The sequence below is a fragment of the Poecilia reticulata genome, chromosome 6, assembly GCF_904066995.2.
Source record: "Poecilia reticulata chromosome 6, P_reticulata-male-v2, whole genome shotgun sequence".
Lineage (NCBI taxonomy): Eukaryota > Metazoa > Chordata > Actinopteri > Cyprinodontiformes > Poeciliidae > Poecilia > Poecilia reticulata.
Window position 1 is genome coordinate 26,447,076 of NC_088835.1, and position 25,786 is coordinate 26,472,861.

Genomic DNA, 25,786 nt, shown 5'->3' on the forward strand with positions numbered 1-25,786 from the left:
CATCAGAAGGGAGGAAACGTTGATACAGGCTTTCCTGTTGGCGTCACTGTAATGTTTGTTTCTAGTGCAAATATCTTAGTACACATCAAATAAGGAATAAAGGAATTTTTATCAAGATATAGAGGCTTGTTTCAAGTAAATAATTCCTTAATATTGATGAAAAAGTACTGCTTACATTGGCAGATAAATTAATTTATAACCAGAGTATTTATACATTTTTATAAGTGAAAAAATCTGCCAACTTAACTAGTATTTTTTCATCAATATTAAGTAATTATTTACTTAAAATAAGTCTCTATATCTTACTAAAAAGTGACTTTTAAGTTCATTTCTCTTATTTCAAATGTACTAAGATGTTTACTCTAGAACTAAACCAAAAATTACTTGGTAAGAATTTGTGTTTTTGCAGTGGAAAGAGTAGCACTATTCAGCATATTTTTACTCAAGTAAAAGTAAAAAGTATTTGGTAAAAAGTAGTGAGTCACTGATCAAATTATGAATTGTTTAATATTTAAAAATGACATCATCAGACAGGCCAAAATATACAGTTAAGTGGAAATTTTGGTATTTTAAAAACCAAAATGACATTAATTTTTACAAGTAACAAAAAATAACTAAATCAGGCTAAATTAATTATTTATAAAATCAGTTTCTCTCAATAAAAAAAAAGATGAAGCTTTAACAAAAACTGCAGGTGTGCGTCTGTTTCTGGTGAAGTTTTGGTTAAAATATGTTTGATTTTCATTCAGTAGGTAGAAATTTTACTCAAGTAAGAGTAGAGATACTTTATAATAAAATTACTCAAGTAAAAGTAGTAAAAATACTTCTAAAGGTTCATTGTTTTCAAAAACAGTTACACGAGTAAATGTAATTGAGTAAATGTAACTAATTACTACCCAACTCTGGCTGTTCTGTTTTCCGACAGACATTTAGCACCAAGAATGAAGCCTCTTCTGGGAAAGTCAGCTGTGGTAAAATAATTGATTTTGATGCAAAAACTTTGATACAAAAATAAAGGACAAACTTATTCCAACTTAGAGAAAGTCAGCGTATTTATATAAACAGGATAGTTATTAATTTACTTGTCTGTTTTAATTTTTATTTTATTTTTCCTTCAAAAACTGACCTGAATTCATTCACTTTGATCCAATTAATTATAATATTGTTCCGTCCAAAACAGTTACATATAAATCTTATTAAAAACTGTCATAGTACCACACAGTCAAAGTCTAAGACAATACGTAAAAAGTTGTATACAGCATAAGAAATCTAGCAGATTACATTTTATTTTCACTTGAGCGCAATCTCACTGATTCTGAGCAAGCACAGGGGGATAGTGAAGAGGAACAATTCATATTTAGCAGGAAGAAACATCCAGAAAGAGGGTTGATATGAGCAGCCATCTGCCTCAACCCACCAGGAATCGACAGGGCAGGAAACAGACACAAACAATGATGCTGTTGGCAGTGAACACCTACCAAAAATAAAGAGGAACCTAAATTTACACACAATAATGGTGAACACAAACATCCAAAATAAAAAGGGAAGTAGGAAGAAAAAGACATGTAGTCCTACTGCCGTAAATATCAATATTGTTTATGTTAAAATATTAAAATAAAAGCTTCAGCTGAGTTTTTACCTCCCTAATATACAATGAAAGCAAAGGAGAAACCTTATCACCTAAAGCTGACGTACTAATGTAGGAACCACAGGTTATAATCTGTAGTTTGAGGGCAAAACAAGGTGAATGAAATAGTCTTAAAAAATGAAGCAAAGTATTACAGTAATGAGATAAAACAGAAACATGAACTACATTTTCTCTACTTCTGTTAAGCTATAAGCATTTAATCATGAGACTTTATTTTCTGCAACTATGTAGAATATTATTACATTGCGTTTTCTTTAATATAGTTTTCTTTAACAGAATTAAAGATTTCGGAAAGGACGAATACAAAAAAGGAGGGGATTCGCTGTGGGACCAGGAACTGAGCTGCGGAATGAGGGAAGGATTTCTTCGTTGCACGAGGTGCATCGGGAAAACGTGCACTGAAAATATCGACAGGACTAGTTGGAGACTGAGACACCGGCTGTGATTTTACTGTGAGATGGACGATAATGCTGAGTTTTATAAGGATTTACCCAAAGTGGTAAGGAAGCTCTGTAATGTTGTTATGTTTTATGAGAAGAAGAAAAATGTTTTGGGAGGAACTGATGAGGAAAAACAGCAGGAGTGTGTTATTTGCTTTAAAACGCTAACGTCAGCGTTTTGATGTGTGAACAGGAGCTTCATGCTCACCTGAACGGATCGGTGAGCGTCCAGACCATGGAGAAGCTCATCCGGCGGAAACCGCACCTCAACATTGAACACAGCATGACGGCCATAGGCAAAGGCCAGCGGAGGACGCTGGACGAGTAAGGATGCACCGTAGATTACACATTAACCCAGAATATAGCACAAATATACGGCGACGTGCGAGGGCCATTGTAGATAGAAAATATTTATATTTCCGCCCATAACTCCACATATCAAAACGGAGATATTTTGAGATTGATTTCAGAAATTTTCTAGAAAAAATTGGAAATTCTCCGGGCTCAGAAAGGCGAAAGTTTGCGAGAAAAACTCAGAAGTTTTTAGATTAATCTCAGATTTTTTGCTAGAAAAACTCGAACTCGAAAAGTCAAACATTTGCGTGAAAAAAAGTTATCAGAAATCTCGAAATTATACTCAGAAAGCTTGTAGAAAAAAAACTTGGACATTTCTGAAATCCGAAAGTCCAACATTTTTAACTTTTGAACCACAGAAAATGTCCAAAAGTCGAAAATATTTGACTTTACAAGCCCAGGAAACGTCCAGGCTCTCTTCTAGAAAATTTGTAATTTTAATCTCAAAATTAATAAGATTTGAGATTAAATATTTTCAAGCTTTTTTCTGGAAAATTTCTGAGATTAGTTTAAAAAAATTCAGAGTTTTTTGGTGGAAATTTGCTCCTCCTTTTGTTCTTCTCTACACTGGCCCTTATACTGCATTGTACAAATACACACTAACCACAACAGGAGGTAAATATAACAGATCTCACACTCGATTGATTAAAAAATTATTTTACCTCTGATAAAAGAGGTGCACTGCCTACTGGGGTAAACTTACTATTTGAAAACTGTGGAGGACTTTTCAGACTCTTATTACGATCCTGTAATAAAATATTAATTTATTAGAAGCTGAAGCTCTTTTAATACATCTATATGTGCTGATTATAATCATTTTGAACAAGGTTAGTTTGATCATAGACACGCAGCTGCTATAACACCTGTTTTTGTGACGTTGAGAATCTAAAGTCGTGTTAAATTGTTATTCATTATTTCATTCTACAACATCAGTTTTCTACCTTTTACTTCCATGTTTGCAGATGTTTTGAGGTCTTCAAAGTAATCCACAAACTGGTGGACACGGAGGAGGATGTCCTGATGGTGACCACGAATCTTCAGTAAAACAACTTTTATTTAAAATACATTTTCCAGATTTCCGCTCACAGATTTTTTAATTTCTAATCAAGGTGGCGACGGATGTTATCAAAGAGTTTGCAGCTGATAATGTCAAATATCTTGAGCTCAGAAGCACACCGAGGGAGGAGAATCACACTGGTACGAATCTTAAAGACGGATTATGAAACTTTGGCGTAATGTTTCACTGCTTAGAATCTAACTGGTTTTTTATTGCAGGACTAACAAAAAAGAGTTACATTGAGACAGTCATTGAAGCCATTCGGCAGTGTAAAACCGAGGGAGTGGACATAGACGTCAGGTAGATGTTCATCACTGTCATGTTATTATTGATAGGGCTGAAACAATTAATTGTAAAAAATCAATTATTGAAGTAATTGTCAATTCATCTAGTTAGCGATTAATCTGAGCATACAGACTCAAAAAATGTAATTTGTGGAAAGATCAACAGTCAGAGCAGAAGTTAAACCAAATTTATACGAAAAAATAAACATTTTGTATTTAAGATAAAACACTTTGTCTGTAAATATGTTCCGCAAATAATTGTACAAATAATTAAGCGTTCACTAAATGAGTGTTATGTTGTGACTTTTTAGCCAATAAAATTGTTATTTTTTTATTTATTTTAAATTATTTATTTGAGTATTTAATGTATGAATAATATTGTATAAGGTAATTTTATTTATAGCACAGTTTCAGCAACAAGGCAATTCAAATAGCTCAAAAAGGCTTAAATTGTTAATGCAGAATGTGGCAATTTTTTGAATCTGGTTAATCACCAGAATAATCAATTACTAAAATAATTGTTAGTTACAGCCCTGATTGTTAATAGCAGCTGTGCTTTGACACTAAACATCATTTATCTGTCAGGTTTTTGGTGGCCATCGATCGCAGAAATGGCGCAGAGGTTGCTATGGAGACAGTGAAGCTGGCTGAAGAGTTCATGTTGTCGTCTGGAGGCTTGGTGGTGGGAATCGACCTCAGCGGAGACCCAACGGTTAGTGAAGCACTAGACTTTGTGTTTTTGCAGTGTAACGTTAACTTTACACAAACACAAAATCTCTCCAAGTATTATTCATCATGTTTCTAGTAAAAATGTCCTTAGCATACTTGAGATGAGACTAAACTAAGTAGAAGATGTATTGTTATAAGTTAAATAATCTGCTAGTAGAAGTCGTATTTTATATATAGTTTTAAGGAATTATTTACTTAAAACGTGCTAAAAAGTACAGAAAAGTTACTTATATTTTAATTTATGTGATATTTGCACTAGAAACTAGATAAAAACGCTTGGTAAGATTTTGTGTGTTTGCAGAGTGAGGACAAATGTTCAATGAGATAATCCGTGTATTATTTTTGTGCTAAGCTTCAGAAACAACAGCCATGTTTACTGTTTGGAAATAACAATTTGTTGTTAAGAAGATGTAACTTTTGGTTATTAAAAATTTTACATCTAACCTTGGCTAAGGGTAGGCAAGAATAAGCTTGGCCTCAGCCTATCATTTTTTGGTAAATTATGGGTTTATTTATTGTTTTTGTTCTTTCCTGTGTTTAATGTGAACAATTTACCAAAAATAAAGTGATTGATTGAAATACGTCAGTATTTAATAGATAAAAATAAAATCCTAAATTGGATATTTTGTAAAAAAATAATAAAAAAAAAAATTAAAATAATAATAATAATAATTAAAAATGGTTAAGTGCACCGTAATCCCTAGTCAGATAATAAACCTTCGTATTTACTTTGTGTGTGTTTTGGATTCTGTTAGCATCCACATGCTAATGAAGCTTTGGTCTACAGGTGGGACATGGCCGCTGTCTTCTTCCCGCTCTGCAGAGAGCCAGGAACTGCGGGCTGAAGCTGTCGCTGCACATGTCGGAAGTAGGTCTCCTCTCCATCATTTAATTCATTCGGACTAGTTGTGCAACAGAGCCGTTACTGGAACCAAACTGGTTGCAGGTTCCCTCCCAGCTGGAGGAGTCCGAGTTGCTGCTGAACCTTCCTCCTGACCGGATCGGTCACGGAACCTGCCTGCATCCGGAGATGGGCGGTTCTCAGTCCCTCGTAGACCGAGCGGTGAAAGGCAGGATTCCTCTGGGTAAGACTCAAGACAACGACTCTCAGCTGATGTTATTCTGATTTCATTCTTCCTCGTTTGCTTGTAGAGATTTGCCTGACGTCGAACGTCAAAGGACAAACGGTGCAGAGTTATTCCCAACACCACTTCAGATACTGGTACCAGCTGGGACACCCGTGTGTCATTTGCGTAAGTTTCCCCTCTTGGAGTAACTAAATACAATAAAACTACCTTATTACAAGCCGCTACTTTTTTTCCCACGCTTTGAACCATGTGGCTTATAGCCCGGTGCTGCTTTTCTGTGTATTTTTCTTCAACCGCCAGGGGGCGCTTTAACAGAAAGTGAATCATTGGAAGTCAAAATTGGAAATCAAAGAAGAAAGCGCTGATTTTCATTTAGAAGAAAAGAAGCACATGCTAGCAGTAGGCACGAAGAAATGTTTTCAACCTCATGATGCAGCTTTTAAGTTCAAGGCTATCGATCAGTACTGCCAGATCAATGGCCGTTGAACGTAAGCTCTGCGTGAACAAATTCATGGTTCGACGTTGGTGACGCAGGGCTGCGTCCTTGAGAGCGGTGGAGAAATCAGCGACTTATATTTATGTACGTTTCCAGTTTGTTGGTTTTCTTTTATTTGTAGGTGCGGCTTGTAGTAAGGTGCGCTCTATTGTTCGGAAAATACGGTATATATTTTTTATTTAATGGCACCATTTCAAAGATAGATGGCTTTTATATCCACTTCCTTCTTGTTTTGAAATTTTAGAGCAGCAGTGTCCAAATGTTTTGCAGTGTGAGCCAAAATGTCTGTTAAAAACACGTTTGGCCAAAAAAAAAATCTGTTTAAAATGCATAAAAGAATTCTGAGTTAAAAAGAAAAAACAATGTTTTATTGCAGTATTTTAGTGAGGTTTATGTTGAAATGAATTTATAGACCGTTGTAGATGCAAAACATAAAAAGGGTTTCGCCTTTTTAAATGAAAGGTCCAGTTATCCTACTTGTTGGAATAAAAGAAAAACTTGTTGGTGGGGAAAAAAGTGACTATTAAAAGTGTGAAATTGATTCCTATGGCTTTAAGTTGTGATGCAGCTAAGAAACTGATTGTTTTGTCGCGTTCCAGACGGACGATAAGGGAGTCTTCTGTACGGACTTGTCTCAGGAGTATCAGCTGGCTGCGTCCGCCTTCGGTCTGCGTCCCGATGCGGTGTGGACGCTGTCGGAGCGCGCGGTGGACTGCATCTTCGCAGGAGATGAAGTGAAGCAGCAGCTCAGACAGAAGTGGACTGAATTAAAGCCTGGGCTGCTGCAGGGAGCCGAGCTGCAGGTTTAAGAGATTTTACACTGCAAAAACTAAATCTTACCAAGTATTTTTAGGTTAAAGTGTGTTGTTAACTTGAAATAAGACAAAACTTACAAGTAACTTTTCAACAAGATAAAGTACTAGTTCCACTGGAAGATTATTTCACTTATAACATTTTTCCCATAAGTGACATAATCTGCCAGTGGCATCAGATACTAAAGGGGCAGGATTATGTAAATCAACTTGGCTCCTTCAGACTAGCCAGCAGCATTTAGCAAACACCTGGTAGAACTGCTGAGCTGATAGCAGATAGTTAAAAGGTTAATAGAGGAGCCATGATGTGATGACTTAATGAAGTCAGCGCTTCAGAAAGAGGAGTTTTTAAAGAGACAGAGGCGTTAAATTACTAAATACAGTTTTTAAAGTCATATTAGTTAATTACTTGCTTATGTTAGAAAATGGTACTATGTGGCTAGGAAATACATAATACTACAACAAGCTCTGAAATCTGCTGTTGGGTTCCTTGTAAGTTAGTTTTGTCTTATTTCAATTGAACTAAGCTGTTTGCACTAGAAACCAGAACCAAAATACTTGGTAAGATTGAGTTTTTTGCAGTGTGCTGAAACCCAAAACAAAACTGTAAAATATAAAATGTTTAATACATTGAGGCAAAGTGTTATTATTTTACAGCGTTGTACGGGTTCCTCATGCAAAGTGTGGAAATGAACTCAATAAGGAGCAGAAATAAAAAATGAATTTTTATGCATCTATGAGTCCAAAGACGAATCACGTGCAGTCCGACCACTCTGCAGGTTTTTATGCCTTCTTTCCAAATTTTCCATGTTTGCCTTTGTTTTTCTTAAATTTTTCGTGTTTCATTTCCTTCCTCTGCTTCCCGTCCCCGTTGCTCGTTACGACGTTTTCTCCTTCCCATTTCCTCTTCTTGTCGCTGTGAGAAAAAGAAGCACGATTACCACTGAGCCCCTAAAACGAGCAGACGGCGGCGTTTTCCTGGCGATGCTGCACCTCTTGATGCTGACGACCGCCGTGCTCCCCGCTTTCTTCAGCACCTGGTCCCACTCCTCGTCGTCTCCACGGATCTTGTACCTGGAAACACAAAGGAAGTCGTTGCCAACGCAGCAAACCCGAGTTTTCATCCCAGCGATGCGTCGACCCAAACGCTCACTCTTCCAGCTCCATTTCCTTCACTTTCTCCAGGTCCTTCTTGTGCTGCTCCTCAAACTCTTTGGCAGCTTCACTCTGGGAATCAGGAAACACGACAGTCAGTTTCTGCTTCAGACACAAACTGACAGATTCAAGTGTGACATGAGCTCCTGTTTAAAATGATAAAGGAGCATCTTAATACCAGGGTTCCTCCAGAAAACTTGCTAATCCAACTGGTTTTGTGTGAAAAAAATGCTAAAAAATTAACAAGAAATGTGAAAAATGTGTAATCAGGAGATATTGACAATTTCTAAACACCAGTTATAAAATATTTAAAATGTAAGACACATGAAAGTAAATTAAACCTTTTACAAAAAAAGATAATAAATAAGCATATTTAAGCCTGTTACAATAATCAATTACCCACATAATTAACATAAACCCGATTGTTTCCAATGTTAATATTTTTTGATGAACAATTTTGTTCACAGAAACGTCATAATCGGTTTTATTTATTGCATTTGGTTGCGTTTTATCTTGGATATTTAAAATGTCTTCCAGTTTTACTGTTAAAAACAAAGTTCACTGGCCAGTCAGAGCAAATGTGTATTAATATGCCAATAATATCAATACATTAATATTGTTTATCGCAGTGATTACCAGGACAATTAATCGTTCAGCAAACTTTGTTATCGTGACAGGAATAAGTATATTGTATGCACGTAGGCAAAATTATAAATAATACAATATAAAATTCGGCAATTAATAAAATATTAATTTCATTTCTAAATATTGGAAATGGGAAAACCTTATAATAAGATCATAGTCGCATTTACATTTATTTACTTACTTTCTCTCTTTTTCACTTAACAATAATTCAAATTAGAAAATAACTGCAGAGAAAAAGGTAAATCCTAAACATGTTCAATGTTTTTGTTGTTTCCAGATTAATATAAAACTCGTTTGTTTGGTTATTATTTTATCCTTGTTGCTGTTATTCGTTCTACTATCTGGTTGTTTATTGTGTAGATAAAATAATCAACCCCTTTTAGCTTTTTGTTGGTCTGTAGTTTGTTGTATAAACGGTGAATTTAAAACCCAAACGTTTGCATCACTGAGTTCTCCTACCAGATCTTCATTAAGGCTTCTGACCGTCGGCTCCATGCTGACGTCTTTAGTTGCCACCATTTCGGCTTCGATTGCTTTTTCCTGGATGCTGGTGAAAACCTGCAGCGGGGTCAAAGGTTAACATGTCGCTTAGCGCAACATCCTTATTTAAATCTGACAAAGTAATCAGGAGAAACTCGCCTGCACGAATTTCCGGATGAGACGGTTGAAGAGCCCCATGAGCTGCGAGCTCGGCAGTTCGATTTCTTTCTCCAGCTGATCCACCGGTTTGTGCTGCAGACCGATTCCCAGCAGCAGCGCCTGGACAGGAAGAGTCAGCCAATCAGCATCCGGTTCACCGCAAACGAGACGCGCTGACGTCGGGATGAACCTACACACTGCGCTGCCGAGAGGGAGACGTCCCCCAGCTGCTTGAGGAAGAAGACGCGCGCCACGGTGGGGATCAGGTCCATGACCAGGTGGTAGTCCACCATGCTCCTGGAGTACAGCTCCAGGCGCTTCAGGTCGTACGGCGTGAAGTGGGCCGCCAGCTCGGCGCTGCTGAGAGCTGGGGGAGATTTAGACAAGTCAGACGACCCGGAGCCGGAACCCGAGTTTGAACTTTTTATGTTTAAAAACGTCTTACAGGCGGCCTCCTCTTTCAGCTTCTTATTCTGCAGGATGCTGAGCGCCAGGCTGGGGTGGAAACTGCTGAACTGGTAGGAGAGCAGAGACAGGAAGCGCCGGCGGAAATCTGAGGAGGGAAGAGGAGGGAACGGTCAGGAGGAGGGAACGTTCAGGAGGAGGGAACGGTCAGGAGGAGGGAACGGTCAGGAGGAGGGAACGGTCAGAAGGAGGGAACGGTCAGATGGAGGGAACGGTCAGGTGGAGGGACCGGTCAGGTGGAGGGACCGATCAGGAGGAGGGACCGATCAGGAGGAGGGAACGGTCAGGTGGAGGGACCGGTCAGGAGGAGGGACCGGTCAGGAGGAGGGAACGGTCAGGTGGAGGGACCGGTCAGGAGGAGGGAACGGTCAGGAGGAGGGACCGATCAGGAGGAGGGAACGGTCAGGAGGAGGGACCGATCAGGAGGAGGGAACGGTCAGGTGGAGGGACCGGTCAGGAGGAGGGAACGGTCAGGAGGAGGGACCGATCAGGAGGAGGGAACGGTCAGGAGGAGGGACCGATCAGGAGGAGGGAACGGTCAGGAGGAGGGACCGATCAGGAGGAGGGAACGGTCAGGAGGAGGGACCGATCAGGAGGAGGGAACGGTCAGGTGGAGGGAACGGTCAGGAGGAGGGACCGGTCAGGAGGAGGGAACGGTCAGGAGGAGGGACCGATCAGGAGGAGGGAACGGTCAGGAGGAGGGACCGATCAGGAGGAGGGAACGGTCAGGAGGAGGGACCGGTCAGGAGGAGGGAACGGTCAGGAGGAGGGAACGGTCAGGTGGAGGGACCGGTCAGGAGGAGGGAACGGTCAGGAGGAGGGACCGATCAGGAGGAGGGAACGGTCAGGTGGAGGGACCGGTCAGGAGGAGGGAACGGTCAGGAGGAGGGAACGGTCAGGAGGAGGGATCGATGATGAGGGAACGGTCAGGAGGAGGGAACGGTCAGGAGGAGGGATCGATGACGATTGAACGGTCAGGTGGAGGAACGGTCAGGAGGAGGGAACGGTCCGGAGGAGGGATCGATGACGAGGGAACGGTCAGGTGGAGGGAACGGTCAGGAGGAGGGAACGATCAGGAGGAGGGATCGATGACGAGGGAACGGTCAGGTGGAGGGAACGGTCAGGTGGAGGGACCGGTCAGGAGGAGGGAACGGTCAGGAGGAGGGAACGGTCAGGAGGAGGGAACGGTCAGGAGGAGGGATCGATGATGAGGGAACGGTCAGGAGGAGGGAACGGTCAGGAGGAGGGATCGATGAGGAGGGAACGGTCAGGAGGAGGGAACGGTCAGGAGGAGGGATCGATGACGATTGAACGGTCAGGTGGAGGAACGGTCAGGAGGAGGGAACGGTCCGGAGGAGGGATCGATGACGAGGGAACGGTCAGGTGGAGGGAACGGTCAGGATGAGGGAACGGTCAGGAGGAGGGAACGATCAGGAGGAGGGACCGGTCAGGATGAGGGAACGGTCAGGAGGAGGGAACGATCAGGAGGAGGGATCGATGACGAGGTCAGGTGGAGGGAACGGTCAGGATGAGGGAACGGTCAGGAGGAGGGAACGGTCAGGAGGAGGGATCGATGACGAAGGAACGGTCAGGAGGAGGGAACGGTCCGGAGGAGGGATCGATGACGAGGGAACGGTCAGGTGGAGGGAACGGTCAGGATGAGGGAACGGTCAGGAGGAGGGATCGATGACGAGGGAACGGTCAGGTGGAGGGAACGGTCAGGATGAGGGAACGGTCAGGAGGAGCGCAGAGGGAATCAGACGGTCGGTCCGCTCAGGGCTGTGATCTCTCAGCAGAAAAATACCCAAATGCGACTCAGTGGACTTTTTTCACAGCAATCTGAACCATCACCGTCTTTCACCCAAAAGAAAAAACCTGATTTGTGCCAAACTGCAAAAACACAAAATCTCACCAAGGATTTATGTTCTCAGTAAACTTGAAGTAAGACAAACTAACTTACAAGTAACTTTTCAGGAAGTCATGAGCTTGTTTTAAGTTAATAAATCCTTAATATTGATGATAAAGTATTTAGCTCTTAAGACATTCCCCCATGTTGTCAGTAAATTTATCTGCTGATGGAACAAGAACTTTTCATCAATATTAAGGAATTATTTCCAAAAAGAACAAGCGCCAACAAAAGTTACTTTTAACTTTGTAGGAGCTTGTAATAAGTTTGTCTTATTTCAAGTTTACTAAGATATTTGAACAAAAAACTAGACCAAAAATACTTTTCTTGTGTTTTTGCATATGTGAAACTAATACAGATAAATATCAGATCATTTTCAAAGCGTCTTCTGAACGGACATGTTGCATTTTATCCGCCTCATTGATGTGAAACATGCGTCATAATTCTGCACCAGAAAAAGCCAGCTGTGATAAATGAGGATGTAAACAATGGCTGAAAATTATGATTATGAATTTATGAAAGAAATCACTAAAGAGCATCACAACCCCACCGCTCTTCACTAAAGACGTTGCAATCAATGCTCCACAAAAGGAAATCTCTGTTTTTCATGTTTTCCTTCAACTTCTATTGCTGGACAAACTTTAAAATGGATCCATAGATGGAGGCGTCCATTATTGTTCCTGTAAACAATCCTCTGCACATGTGGGACCTAAACCATGTAAGTCTGATTCGATCGGCTTTAATTAGCCGTGTAAACGTAATGAAAACCAAACAAATCCATTGTCACCTTTCCAGAAGGCGGCGAGCCACAAGCTCTGCTGCGAAGCCTCGTCCGTGTTCAGCTCCTTCAGCATCACGCAGGAATGCTCTCCTGTCAGCTCGTTCTGATCAGACAGGACATGTCAGAAATAAAACACCAACACAGAACAGCCAGCTGGTATCAGCACTTACAGGTGTTTGCCTTAAATAGACCGGAGTGTAACCCGCTTTCTTCCAGAACCTGCAAGATACCAAACAGTTTAACACGTTCAAGTCTGAAAATATGTTTCAGGGTCTGTTTGTGTTTCGTAGATGAAGCCACTGTAGGTAGGAAAGCAGGAGTAAACTTACGCCAAAAAATGTTTAGGTTACTCTCAAAAATAATCTAGAAAAAGACTTTTACACTTTTTCTAGATTAATGAGAGTCTGAAAACTTTCAGGTTTTGAAATTAAGAAAATTTCCGAAAGTCAAATATTTTCAAACTCAGAAATTTCCAAGTATTTCTATAATATTTCGGAGATTTATCTCAAAATTTCTGAGTATCACTCATAAATTTACTCCTTTTTCCATTTTTTTTAACCTATGACCCTGATCCTCAGTTGTTTTTCCCCTCACTTGAGCAGCTGTGCCGTCAGTCCGTAGGAAACTCCTAAATAGTCCAGCCTCTCGGCTCTTCTCTCGCTGAGCTTCAGCAGCAGAGGAGGAAGCTCCTTCCGAGGAGTCACCACCTCCTCCAGCAGGCTGACCGCCTGAAAAACAAAAAAACAACAACATTTATTCACCTTTGACCAGAACATGAAGGGAAGCCGTCAGATTGTGGCTGGAATCGATTTACTGACTTCGCTGCTGACGGAGGCGATCTGTGTGTGAGCTGGCTGGACGCTCTCGTCCATGGTGGGAAACTTCCCCTCGTAGTACATCTGCAGCTGCTGCAGAGCTCTGGAGCCGTAGCCCATCTGTCGGAGAGGGGCAGCTTAGTAGTTATTACAAAAAGAAAAGAAAAAAAAAATCACATTTTGGACGTTTTTTTAAACCTGCATTTGGGTCTATTGCTTCTAAAAACAGCGAAAAAAAACCCAAAAAAACATCCAGCTACTTTTTGGCAATAAGTTCATGTTTTTTGTGGTGTCTGGTAAACGAGCCGTTTCAAAAACCTTTAGATTGTTAAGTCAGAATTACCTAAAACTGTTGCCTAGCAACTGCAGCCCAGCCCAGCCCGTTGCCTAGCAACCCATGCAGAGTTCCAGGGCTTTTGGTCAGGTGGTTTAAAAGAGGAAGGACTCGGTGTTTAGATAACGGAAATATAAATGTTTCACAAAGACTTTCCCATGTTATAAGTGAAACAATCTGTGTGTTTAGATCTTTTTCATCAATATTAAGGAATTATTAACTTAAAACAAGCTCAATTTCTTGCTGAAAAGTTACTTGTAAGTAAGTTTGTTTCAACTGTGCCAAGATATTTGCACTAAAACTTAGACCAAAAATTATTGGTAAGATTTGATGATTTTGCAGTGAAAAAAAAAAAAAAAAGCAGATTTGTGTTGCATTTGCCTGCTGTGTGAACGTAGATGGTTGCTCCTCACTTTGATTTATAGCAAAACAAACAAAAGAAAAACAGCTCTAAAAAATTCAGGCGCCTGACAGCTGCAGCTTTTCACCACCATGAATTATGAACACACACTCAGAGCTCAGAGCAGGTCTGCAGCGGCTCTCACCCCTTGGTAGTCTGGATTGACCGCGATGCGCACCACTCTGCCTCCAGACAGGCTGCCAAAGTCTGCGTCCTGAAACTGTGTCGAGACAAAGGAACAAGTCATCAGCTGACAATAGACACACACTCACTGTGTGTGTGTGTGTGTGTGTGTGTGTGTGTGTGTGTGTGTGTGTGTGTGTGTGTGTGTGTACCAGGTTTATATATCCTTATGGCAGTAGTTCTTAACCTTTTTTAAGGTACCGAACTCACCAGTTTCATATGCGTATTCACTGAACCCTTCTGTAGTGATAAATAAAATATGATTTTTTTCCCCCCAAATTCAAGACATAAAGGTGACCCAACTAGACTCTAGTTGGGTCACCCCATGATCATTAAGTCTTCCTAAAAGGTAGAGTCTCTGAGAACAGTTCTTCAAACTATAGTCAGTGTTTTCAGCAAAGCTGAGCTGACTGTCCAGGAACGACCAAGGTATTTAAAATTTGCCAGTTTCAACAGGTTGGCCATCGAGAGAAACTGGAACCACTTTAAGGTCTTGTTTAGATCATTTAATTAGCTCTACATTTTTAAGATAATGAAAAATTAATAATAAATAATAAAGACTTTGCGGTATTCTGATTTAGTAATGTAATTATATTAGTTGTGTTACCACCCCCACGCCACTAGAGGCAGTAGCAAACCCGAAAAGATGCGACTAAGGAGCAGATTTAGAAGTACACCGAAAAGGACTCCTCCGCAGCTCTGATTGGCTCAGCAATGTAACGTGATCCTTTGCAGCAAGTGATAGCGAAGCGGGGCATCATCACGACTTTACACAAGTGTGTCTTTATCTCCGTGGCAGAGGCTCCGCCGAACCCCTGAGACCGACTCACAGAACCCCTGGGGTTCGATAGAACCCAGGTTAAGAACCACTGGTTTATGGGAACCTAATTCTGTCTACAATGTGGTGTTATGGGGACCATTGCTCCTTGTGGGGACATTTTCTAGGCCCCCACAAGGGAAATTGTTGTTTTTGGGTTAGTGGTTAGGTCTGTGATGGTTAGGTTTAGGGTTACCTGTTCTGATACAGTCCAGGGGATCAGATCTCCTGAGGCTTTCTTCCCTCTGGACAGACTGTTGAGGATGGACTTCCTGGAAATTTCTCCTTCAAGACAAACCTTAAGAACCAGACAAACAAGAATCTGTTTTCTCCAAAGTTACCCATTTCATAATGACTTAGATGAATTTTAGGTCACATCACATTCATACGACTTTAAAGTAATAATATGCAGCAAAATCAGACGCCGAAATTGAGGACTTTGCTGTGAGTCTCACACCAGCTGTCAACAGGAAGGAGATGAAGATGAGACGCCGATTTTGTGTCACACTTTGATCCTGAAGTCGTCTTCATGGTTAGCGTTGTTTTTAATGCAGTTTAGAGTCATCTTCTGCTGATTCTTTGTGTATAGTAGTTTAGCATTAGCATCTGCTGTATTTTTAACATGTTTAGTGGTTTAGCATTAGCATCTGCTGTACTTTTAACGTGTTTAGTGGTTTAGCATTAGCATCTGCTGTATTTTTAACGTGTTTAGTGGTTTAGCATTAGCATCTGCTGTATTTTTAACGTGTTTAGTGGTTTAGCATTAGCATCTGCTGTATTTTTAACGTGTTTAGTGGTTTAGCATTAGCATCTGCTGTATTTTTAACGTGTTTAGTGGTTTAGCATTAGCATCTGCTGTATTTTTAACATGTTTAGTGGTTTAGCATTAGCATCTGCTGTATTTTTAACATGTTTCGTGGTTTAGCATTAGCATCTGCTGTATTTTTAACGTGTTTAGTGGTTTAGCATTAGCATCTGCTGTATTTTTAACATGTTTAGTGGTTTAGCATTAGCATCTGCTGTATTTTTAACGTGTTTAGTGGTTTAGCATTAGCATCTGCTGTATTTTTAACGTGTTTAATGGTTTAGCATTAGCATCTGCTGTATTTTTAACGTGTTTAGTGGTTTAGCATTAGCATCTGCTGTATTTTTAACGCGTTTAGTGGTTTAGCATTAGCATCTGCTGTATTTTTAACGTGTTTAGTGGTTTAGCATTAGCATCTGCTATATTTTTAATGTGTTTAGTGGTTTAGCATTAGCATCTGCTGTATTTTTAACATGTTTAGTGGTTTAGCATTAGCATCTGCTGTATTTTTAACGTGTTTAGTGGTTTAGCATTAGCATCTGCTGTATTTTTAACGTGTTTAGTGGTTTAGCATTAGCATCTGCTGTATTTTTAACGTGTTTAGTGGTTTAGCATTAGCATCTGCTGTATTTTTAACGTGTTTAGTGGTTTAGCATTAGCATCTGCTGTATTTTTAACGTGTTTAGTGGTGTAGCATTAGCATCTGCTGTATTTTTAACATGTTTAGTGGTTTAGCATTAGCATCTGCTGTATTTTTAACATGTTTAGTGGTTTAGCATTAGCATCTGCTGTATTTTTAACATGTTTAGTGGTTTAGCATTAGCATCTGCTGTATTTTTAACATGTTTCGTGGTTTAGCATTAGCATCTGCTGTATTTTTAACGTGTTTAGTGGTTTAGCATTAGCATCTGCTGTATTTTTAACGTGTTTAGTGGTTTAGCATTAGCATCTGCTGTATTTTTAACGTGTTTAATGGTTTAGCATTAGCATCTGCTGTATTTTTAACGTGTTTAGTGGATTAGCATTAGCATCTGCTATATTTTTAACATGTTTAGTGGTTTAGCATTAGCATCTGCTGTATTTTTAACGTGTTTAGAAGTTCATGGTTAGCCTCCACAATTTTTAATGCATTTAGCAGTTTAACTTTTTAAATGTGTTTTGCAGTTTGTTGTTAGCAAAGTTAACAGTGAACCTAACATTTTGGTTAACTGTACCCACCACTGACAATAACTATCCTCAATTTTAATGCAAACATATATTCTCCATTACAACCATGGCAGCCATTTTGAAATATGCCCACCAGAAAAAGGAAGCTGTATCTCATTTCTGTGGTTCAACATATGTAGGCTATGACTTGACACCAAAAATATTCATCTCATTGCCAATTTTCATGCAAAGATTATCTTTCCATGTCAGCCATCTAGAAAAAAACGTCAGTAAATATGATTTCATGTGTGATTTGACACCAAAAGTATTATCTGTGATGAAAACAGCCAAATAAACATTTATTTGATGACCACGGCAGCCATCTTGAATTTTTTAGTGGCTAACTCCCCCCCCCCCCCAGCAAGTTCCTGGGTGCATCTGTGCCAGTTTGTGTTCTTGTATCGGCATGTGAAAGATTCTGCCGCTCTGTCCTACCTGAACGACGGCGAGGACTTCGGGCAGAGAGTTCTGGGTGGGCGGGACGGGCGGCAGCAGGCAGAAGAGGTGATGGGCCGGAGCGTCCGACAGCAGCTGCAGGTCGTTGGGGGAATTCTGCAGCGGCAGAAAAAAACCAGGTCGCAGAAAGAAAATGACTCAAAAGATGACGTGTTGATTTTCAGAGCGAAATGTCACCTTATAGTGCGACGCCACGTAGAGAGCCATCAGCCTTTGCAGAAACGCCTCGGATGCCTTGTGGTAGCAGAACAGCGTGTCTCTGTTTACATAATACCTGAACGGCGTTCGCTGAGGACAAACGCTGGAGCATCTGGGGGACATTTCACTAAATTCACAAAGTAAAATAATCCGTAGAACATTAAAGGTTTAAATTATGACTTTTTCTTTGTTGGTCGTTGTTTCTCTACTCTGATCTTCTGGATCTACCGTCCTGCATGTTTTAGGCGTTTCCCTGCTGCTGCTACAAACCCGACCAACGATGTTATTATTTACTAAAACTAACAAAATAACAACTAAAAGTGATGAAACATTTTCGTTATCCGAAGTGAATAAAAACGGTAATTAGTGGTGAAAACTATAACTAACTGAAACTACATGGGCATTACTGAAACTAAAACACTAAAATTATAGATATAATAACCTTAGTTTTTGTGTTTGTGAAACTATTTCAGCCTTTTGAATTGATGTGATCTTAAAAACTAACAAACTCTAAAAACTAAAACTAACCGAATCAAACAAACAAAAAGTCACGACGAAATAAAACTAAACTGTAATGAAAAACCCAAAGTTATTATAACCCAGAACCCGACGTAAGTGGCTTCTGCAGCAGCAAACAGCAGCAATGCACCTCTGATCAATGCCTGATCAATATGAACAGATATTCTGATGAGGTATTTTAGTCCATCATAAAGTTCTGCCATGTGTTTGATAAATCAGGCAGGACTTTATTTATATTTGCAATTCTTTAGCAGATGTTGTTCAACATTTTTCAGTGGAAATCATTACTGCGATACGTTTTATTTCCGAGGAGTGTTAGTAAGTGTAAAAGGTGCTTAAATTATATTCTAAAATTCAGAACGAATCGGTTGAAAATGAAGGATACAGGTCACAGGCCTGGGGCAGCGGGCAGCCAGAAATGAGTCTGGGAATGTTGAGGCAGTCCAGACACAGCAGCTCATTCAGCCACTTCTCCACGGCGTCGCCCGCGCCGTACCGAATGGACTCATGCAGAGAAACCTCGTGTAGCGTCCGAGCTGCGCACAGCAGGAGACGAAGATAAGAGACGGTCAAACTAAACTCTGCTTGAGGACGGAGGGAAGGAGCAAGAGGGTGAAGGTGAACCTGCTGCCAGCCTCGCTGTGTTCGTGTTTCTGTTCTCTGCAGAAAGGTTCTGCTGACTGTCGGCGCTCTGCTGCCTCAGCTGCTGGATCAGTTTGAGAGAGAGCGAGCGGCCGGTGCCTTCGTAGCTGCAGAGGAAGCACAAACACTTCAGATCTCAGCGGCACGTTGATAACAGCCAGAAGCTTCATTAAGATGCTCAACACAAACTGCTGCGAAGCGGGAGAACCAACAAAATGCAGGAAGCTGTTCAGAGACGACGAGAAAAGGGATGAAGAATAAAACCTACAGCTGCACCGATTGCAGCTTTCTTACCGATCACCAATCTTTAAAAAAGATTGATACGTCTTATAATCCAACAATGATAAATTTTATGGAACTTATGTAGTAAATATAAAATACATAATTCTTATGAATTTAGTCCATCGCCATCTGTTTTATAAAGGCAGGACTTTCTGTTATTAGGCTGTCAGACGTCTGCAGACTGACAGATGTTTCACATGCGAGTATCGGCCAAAATCAAAGACACGGGGGCCGATCAATCAATCGGTGGATCCAATAACAACAACATGATCTATAAAACTGTGGTAAAAACCTGGAGGAAACGCTAAACATACAGCTGCAATAAAAATGAAATCCATGTGGCCTAGTCAAAGTCCAGATCCAAGTCCAGTTGAGAACCTGTGACAAGACCTGAAAATCCTTCCCACCCAAACCGACTAAACTTGAGATATTTCACAAAAAAACAACGAGCAAAAATGTAAATTTATAATATTGAAGCTGGTAGACAAAAAAGAGAGACAACAAATATTTTAGTTCACTTAAAATAAGACAAAAATGACTTATAAGTGACTTTACAGCAGGATATAGGAGCTTGTTTTAAGTAAATAATTTATTTCTTATTCAATTGGTAGATAAATTAACTTCTAATTAACATTTTTCTCATGTTATTAGTGAAATAATCTTTCAGTGGAAGCAGAAGTTTTTCATCAGAATAATCTAAATAGAACTAAAACAGGCTCACACTGAAGGTTACCTATAAGTTAGTTTTGTCTTATTTCAGGTAAACTAAGATATTTGCTCTAAAAACTAGAGCAGAAATACTTGGTAAGATTTTGTGTTTTTGCAATGAAAGCCATTTGAAAACCAGGCAAAACAACTTTTAACCAAAAAAGACTAAATAAATCTCCGTTAAAAAATGTGTTGAAGTTCCAGGGGAATTAATAGTTGCAACATGTTTTTAGTCTCTCCGTCTTTTCATGCGTCAGCATCATTTTTGTGCGAGCAGCGGCGGCGGCGGCGGCGTTCTGTCTGACCCGTTGATGGTGGAGGCCATGAAGACCAGGTACGGCCCCAGGAGGTTTTTAACCAGAGGAAGCGGGATGGCCGCAGCCTCGTCGATGACCAGCAGCTCAGCCTGGCCCAGTTTCACCGCGTCTCCGGGATGGATGTACTGACGGACGTCACAGTGAGGATATTTTAGTTTTTATCATCATATGGGGTCGTTAAGCCGTTTAAAGTGGTTCAGCGTTACCTGGATGGTCTGTCGGTGCTCTTTGAAGACGTTCACTCGCACCACTGCTTTGCTGAATTCAGGATTTAACGACTGGATGATTTCGTAGTCCAGATGCTCCTGCAGATTGAAGCTGAGCATTTTCACCTCCTCTGCCTTAATATTTGATTAATCACAAGCAGGAAGATGCGGGCGGCGCCCACCTGATACTGCAGCGCATCGAAGCCTTTGAAGATGAACTCGAACATGGTGTGAAGGTTGTCGGGACTCGGCGACGTTACGAAGATGTTGGAGTAGCTGAATTGAAGGAAGCAGGCGTCAGAGACGATGAACAGCAAAATGTTGGATATCTGGAGTGAATTTGATCTGTACCCAAACGCCACGGCGGCTGCGACCGCCAGCCCCATGGCGGCGGACTTTCCTCGGCCTCGGGCGGCGGTCAGAGCCACGGTGCTCCGCAGGGTCTTCTCTGAAACGGCCTCGATAAACTTCAGCACAGCCTTCGCCTGCAGGAACCAGAACATTTATCACCTCACGGCTGGGAGGTCCAAAAAAACGAGATTTTATCAATTAATCACATATTTAGTTTCAATTTAAGGACTTATAATTTAGATGAACTCGATGACGGGATATGAGGTCCAGGCTGGGATGTTTATGTTTATTTTAACTACAAGGAAAAAAAAAATTTATAAAAATACCTGAATAAAGTCGTATTTTATGAGACTCCAATGCGAACAATGAAAATGAGGAATGTTGAGCATCTTGTGAAGTAATACTTTAGCATACGTTTTCTAGATAATTATCAAATTATTAACATTAGCAGGACTTTGTAGCCATCAAGCAAACAAATGACTACTTTGAAGAAAGAGCCGCACAAACTGGGCTGGTCACATTATATTCTGATAACTACGTTTCTTCTTACTGAAACAAAGTTTTTCTTGTAACTTTAAGACTTTTTTTCAGTTAAAATTTCATATTTTTTGGCTAAAATTATGAAAATGTTCTCATAATAAAACAAAAGTTCTCAGGCTGCCCTAATATTTTCGGTCCTCTTTTTTTTTTTTTTTTAGAAAACAGCAAAAAAAGGACAAAATATTTTTTAAAAATGGATTAAAATCAGAAATCAAATCTGTCATGTAAAAAATCTGATACTTTCACTGCAAAAACACAAAATATTACCACATATTTTTGATTTAGTTTATTGTGCAAATATCTTAGCACACTTGAAATAAGAGAAACCAACTTAAAAGTAACTTTTTGACAAGACATGCAGGCTTGTTTTAAGTCAATAATTCCTTAATACTGATGAAAAGGTTCTTGTTTTATTGGCAGATAAATTAACTTGCAACACGGGAAAAATTTCATAAGTCTGACTTCAAAGTCTGCAATGTCAATCTGCCAATTGAACAAGCATTTTTCCATCAATATTAAGGAATAATTTACTTAAGCCGAACCTTTATATCGCACTGAAAAGTTACGTTTTAGTTGGTTTCACTTATTTCAAGTGTGTTAAGATATTTCCATTAGAAACTAAATCAAAAATACTTGGTAATATTTTTGCATTTTTAAGTCGTGTCGCCTGGGAAAAGCCATCAGCGGCTCCAACAATAAATAACTCATCAGTTGTGGTTCAAAAGTGTGAAGTGAAACTTAAATACGCCGACAGTCGACTTTCTAAGCTTCTTCTCTTTCCATGAGACGCCAAATCTCCCGTCAGCATTTGTTATCTCTGAGTTTTCCAGTGGGTTGAACAACATTCGGCAGTAAATGTGAAGCAGCGTGAGATCGAGGCCGACCTGGTCCAGGGTCCTGCAGCTGTCCACCAACACGCCAACGGGCTGCGTGTCCTGCAGGGACTCCTTCAGCTCCTTCAGCTCCTGCTCTCGAGGAGACGAACCGTCCTCCTGCACAGAGACAGTGAGGACAGACTTAACCAGAAAACTGGACCTTTGTTTTGCTTTAGTTGTGTGTGAAATGTTTGGTGTTTCAAATACTTTGATAAAGGAATCTAGAGGTCAGATTTCAACCAGAAAAGTTCAACCACTTCTGATTGAGCCAACAGAAAGACGCCCGTCTGGAGAAATTGTGTCCAAACGTTTTGTAACTTGGGTCACAATTGACAAAAAAGGACAAAAATAAAGGAATAAGGGGAAAAAAAACAAGGAAAAAATGGAACAAATGAAAGAAGTAAAAAGGTGAGAATACAGATTTTTCTTACTCAAATGTTTGTTTATCGTGCAGAAATTTAAGGGTTTTGCACGTTTGCCTCACGAAAGGAAAAACATCCCAGTTTGTAAAAGTTTTAGGTTTCAAACTTTACCTGAAATGTGAGCTTTGGTTAAATGAGACTGTTGGGAGCAGGAACAATCCCCAACTCACTGTTATGCACGGTGGAGAATCTGTGATGCTGTGGGTTCTTTTCTTTTCTAAAGGAAATTTAAGTTGGATTTTCACTTTTTCTTTTTCAGTGTAAATGAATTTATTTCAACGTTTTTTTACACATTTACCAGGGCAGCAAATAAATATGTCTTGACCTGCCAAAATAAAAAAATAAATCAAATAATCGCATAACAAATTAAAACAACCTCAATAATGATCATTTATTCTTTTCTCTCTCTCTTTCTACTGGTCTTCAGTTTGGAGCTTTTGGCCTCAACTAGGATAATTATGTTTACAGAAGCTTCATAATTCATTTTATTTGTCGTTTTGTTTATTTACTTTGTTTATTAAAAATGTCTTCCAGTTCCAGTCTTAAAATGTTCATCAAAATTTAAAGTTCATTGATTTTTGAAAATGTTTTCTTGCATTTTAGTCTCACAACAACAATAATATAATTAATCACGATAACTTCTGGGATAATTTAAAATCTAAATACGTCTGCATCAGGATGTTTATCTGATTTCTTTATTCATCAGTTTAGGTTTTTCCTACTCATTCCCAACTTATCTTAGTTTTGCAAAAAGAAGAAAAAAAAACAAAGTTGATTTCAAACAGTTTTGGTACCTGAGTCTTGGGAGGGACTGGCTTGATGTTCGCCATGTGGCTGGAGATCGGCAGGATGTTGAGCTGGTCGTCGATAACGACGCAGTTTTTACAAGAAGAAAGCGACAAAATGAATCTAAAAGGAAAACAGAGGGACTTATATTCTTGTTCCACTGATTGAATAAATGTAATTAAAAAAGTAACACTGACCTCTCGTTGAATCTGCCAACGACATCCTGATGAGCCTCGGTTCTGTATCGGGAGTGAACGTCCTGCAGGGAGAGAGGAACTGTTCTCCTCTGAACTGAACTGATGAACTGACAGCAGGAGGAGCTGAAGGCTTACCATGGTCATCGTGTAGAGCTGCTTCAGAGAGTTCATCGTCCTGAGGAGAATCACCACTATGCCGCCTCCTTCCACCGTCTCAACGGTTCGCGCCAGCAGGTTGGGAGTGAGCGCTTCAAAATCCTGGCGGACGAGTAAAAACCCAAAAATTAAACATGGAAAGTTTAAACATATTCAACTAAATCTGTAATTAATTTCCTCTTTGGGTTCAATAAAGTACTTTAGCAGGAAGGTGTCGGTGACGACACATTTTGGTAAGCCAAATTTGCGGTACTGTAATTTCCCAACACTTTGTGCTGCTCTCCTCTGAAAGGGGAGACGTTGCGCTTCCAGCCAGTATCAGGTTATTACGGTAATTTCACTCCCACAGGCACCACGTTTTATTCAGCTTAAATTTGATGAAACACTCTTCATAGACTAAAGTAAATAAGCAATGCTTAGCCTGGAGGCCTGCCAGGCTTATAAAACACTGGGGGAAACCCTGATAATCAATGAAAAATTAATCAACAATCTGATGTGTATTGATAAGTTTAACAATAGTGTGTTATTGGTTTTCAAAACTGTTGACTGTATGATGTCTTTGGGTTTTTTTTAATGATTTTACAATGTAAAGCACTTTGATCCGCCATGTTGCTGAAACGTACAGTACAAATAAGCTCGTTTGATTGAAGATATGCTTGTTTTTCTGGTAGTGGCCATAAATGGTTCTCCTGTGAGCAGGAGCTGACTCACCTGTAGGACACACATGCCGTACGTGTTTCCCAGGATCTTGTGCGTCTCGTTGTAGTAACAGTAGCGGATGTTGGTTGCAGCGACGAAGAGCTCAAACGGATCGTCCTGGTTCAGGTTCAATGTTCCAGTTTTGATCTTCTTCTGCAGCTGTTTCATGCGTTTCTTCCGGTTGCTGTTTCAGAAAGACAAAAATCAAATCTCTACCTGCTCGTCACCGATGGCAGCTGGATGTGTGTGTTGTTTACACACACCTGCTGAATCCAAGGTCCTTTTTGTAGCACCAGAGGACCGACGGTCGGGCTCTGACGGCGGCTTTGGACAGCATGTGATGAAGGATCACCACCTGGATCAGAAGCAGGTTGGTTTGTGTTGAAGCTGTGAAAATAAACTCTTGTCGTTTCTGCGGGTGTGTCGGGTTTATACCTGATCTCTCCCTCGGTCTCCCACCACCACAAACAGGGTTCGGTGTTGGAGCGCGACTCCATTCTCGATCTGGACCCGAATCCGGTTGTCTACTTTCTTGCGGACAGTCGCCATCGTACTTCTATAATCATCAGCACAACAATGATAAAAATCAATGGCCGCATTCGCTCTGTCAGCAGATAAAATTAAACCAGCACATTTTAAATTACCTTAAATAAAGCTCTTGGATATTTCTTTTCACTTAGTAATCTTAAGGTTTACGGCTGCATGGAGCTACATGCCGACCATGTTGATAAACTCACGTGGAGACAGTAGTTCATGAAGGACCCCTGTGTGACGTCAAAATAGTGCGACATATTCTAAAGTTTCATTTTTGTTTTCACCACGCTGGGTACAGTATAAAATGTTTTTATTTAGTTTATTTTAGTAATTGTTACGGACACATTTTCCTGACGCTTCAAGAAATGAAAAGCTACCACAAACCTCAAGTCGCAGCCTGTTGCTGGGATACGTCAGCGAGCCGCCATATTGGGAAGGGAAACAGGTATCACTACGTGAACGTGATATTTGGCTTTTTAAAACCAGGAGTATTTAGTTGTCTATATTCCAACTTATTTAATCAAGGTATTTATCACAGTAAACACTAAAACAAAATGCCATTTTCCGTTAATTTGGATAAAATGCTAGAAACATTTTTTAAAGTAAAACTAAGTAAACTTAACAAATGAACCTAAACATCATAGTAAACAATTGTTCATGTTTTGAGTGTAAGGCAGTTTAGTAGAAATTCGGTTATTTTAGCAGTACAGAATAAAAATGTAACGTATTTTCCCTTACAAACCATCTTCAAGATTTTAAATCCAAGAATCCTTCAGTTTTATCAATGCGCAAAACTTTCATGATTCCTAATCTCGAGTTGAATGATTAACTTTTATTGA

At 40.1% G+C, this 25,786-nt stretch overlaps 2 protein-coding genes across 2 annotated transcripts; one reads left to right on the forward strand and one right to left on the reverse strand.

Annotated features, from left to right (window-relative positions):
* Window positions 1-1,990: 1,990 nt before the first annotated feature.
* Window positions 1,991-7,542, forward strand: mapda (N6-Methyl-AMP deaminase). Its single transcript, XM_008411951.3, has 10 exons — window positions 1,991-2,147; window positions 2,282-2,412; window positions 3,405-3,465; window positions 3,552-3,639; window positions 3,718-3,799; window positions 4,369-4,495; window positions 5,300-5,380; window positions 5,459-5,597; window positions 5,665-5,765; window positions 6,696-7,542. The coding sequence occupies exons 1-10, from the start codon at window positions 2,106-2,108 to the stop codon at window positions 6,903-6,905; spliced, it is 1,062 nt and encodes a 353-aa protein (XP_008410173.1). The 5' UTR covers window positions 1,991-2,105; the 3' UTR covers window positions 6,906-7,542.
* nat10 (N-acetyltransferase 10) lies at window positions 7,516-25,186 on the reverse strand. Its single transcript, XM_008411947.3, has 29 exons — window positions 25,058-25,186; window positions 24,849-24,969; window positions 24,677-24,768; window positions 24,426-24,597; window positions 23,694-23,816; window positions 23,559-23,620; window positions 23,370-23,484; window positions 22,163-22,270; window positions 20,739-20,872; window positions 20,570-20,663; window positions 20,388-20,486; window positions 20,170-20,306; window positions 18,857-18,981; window positions 18,618-18,768; window positions 17,693-17,789; window positions 17,495-17,611; window positions 15,245-15,346; window positions 14,194-14,268; window positions 13,318-13,434; window positions 13,094-13,227; window positions 12,670-12,718; window positions 12,506-12,602; window positions 9,793-9,900; window positions 9,542-9,714; window positions 9,348-9,467; window positions 9,168-9,266; window positions 8,062-8,135; window positions 7,902-7,982; window positions 7,516-7,824 (listed from the first exon to the last, which is right to left on the reverse strand). The coding sequence occupies exons 2-29, from the start codon at window positions 24,960-24,962 to the stop codon at window positions 7,692-7,694; spliced, it is 3,102 nt and encodes a 1,033-aa protein (XP_008410169.1). The 5' UTR covers window positions 24,963-24,969; window positions 25,058-25,186; the 3' UTR covers window positions 7,516-7,691.
* Between the last annotated feature and the right edge of the window lie 600 nt (window positions 25,187-25,786).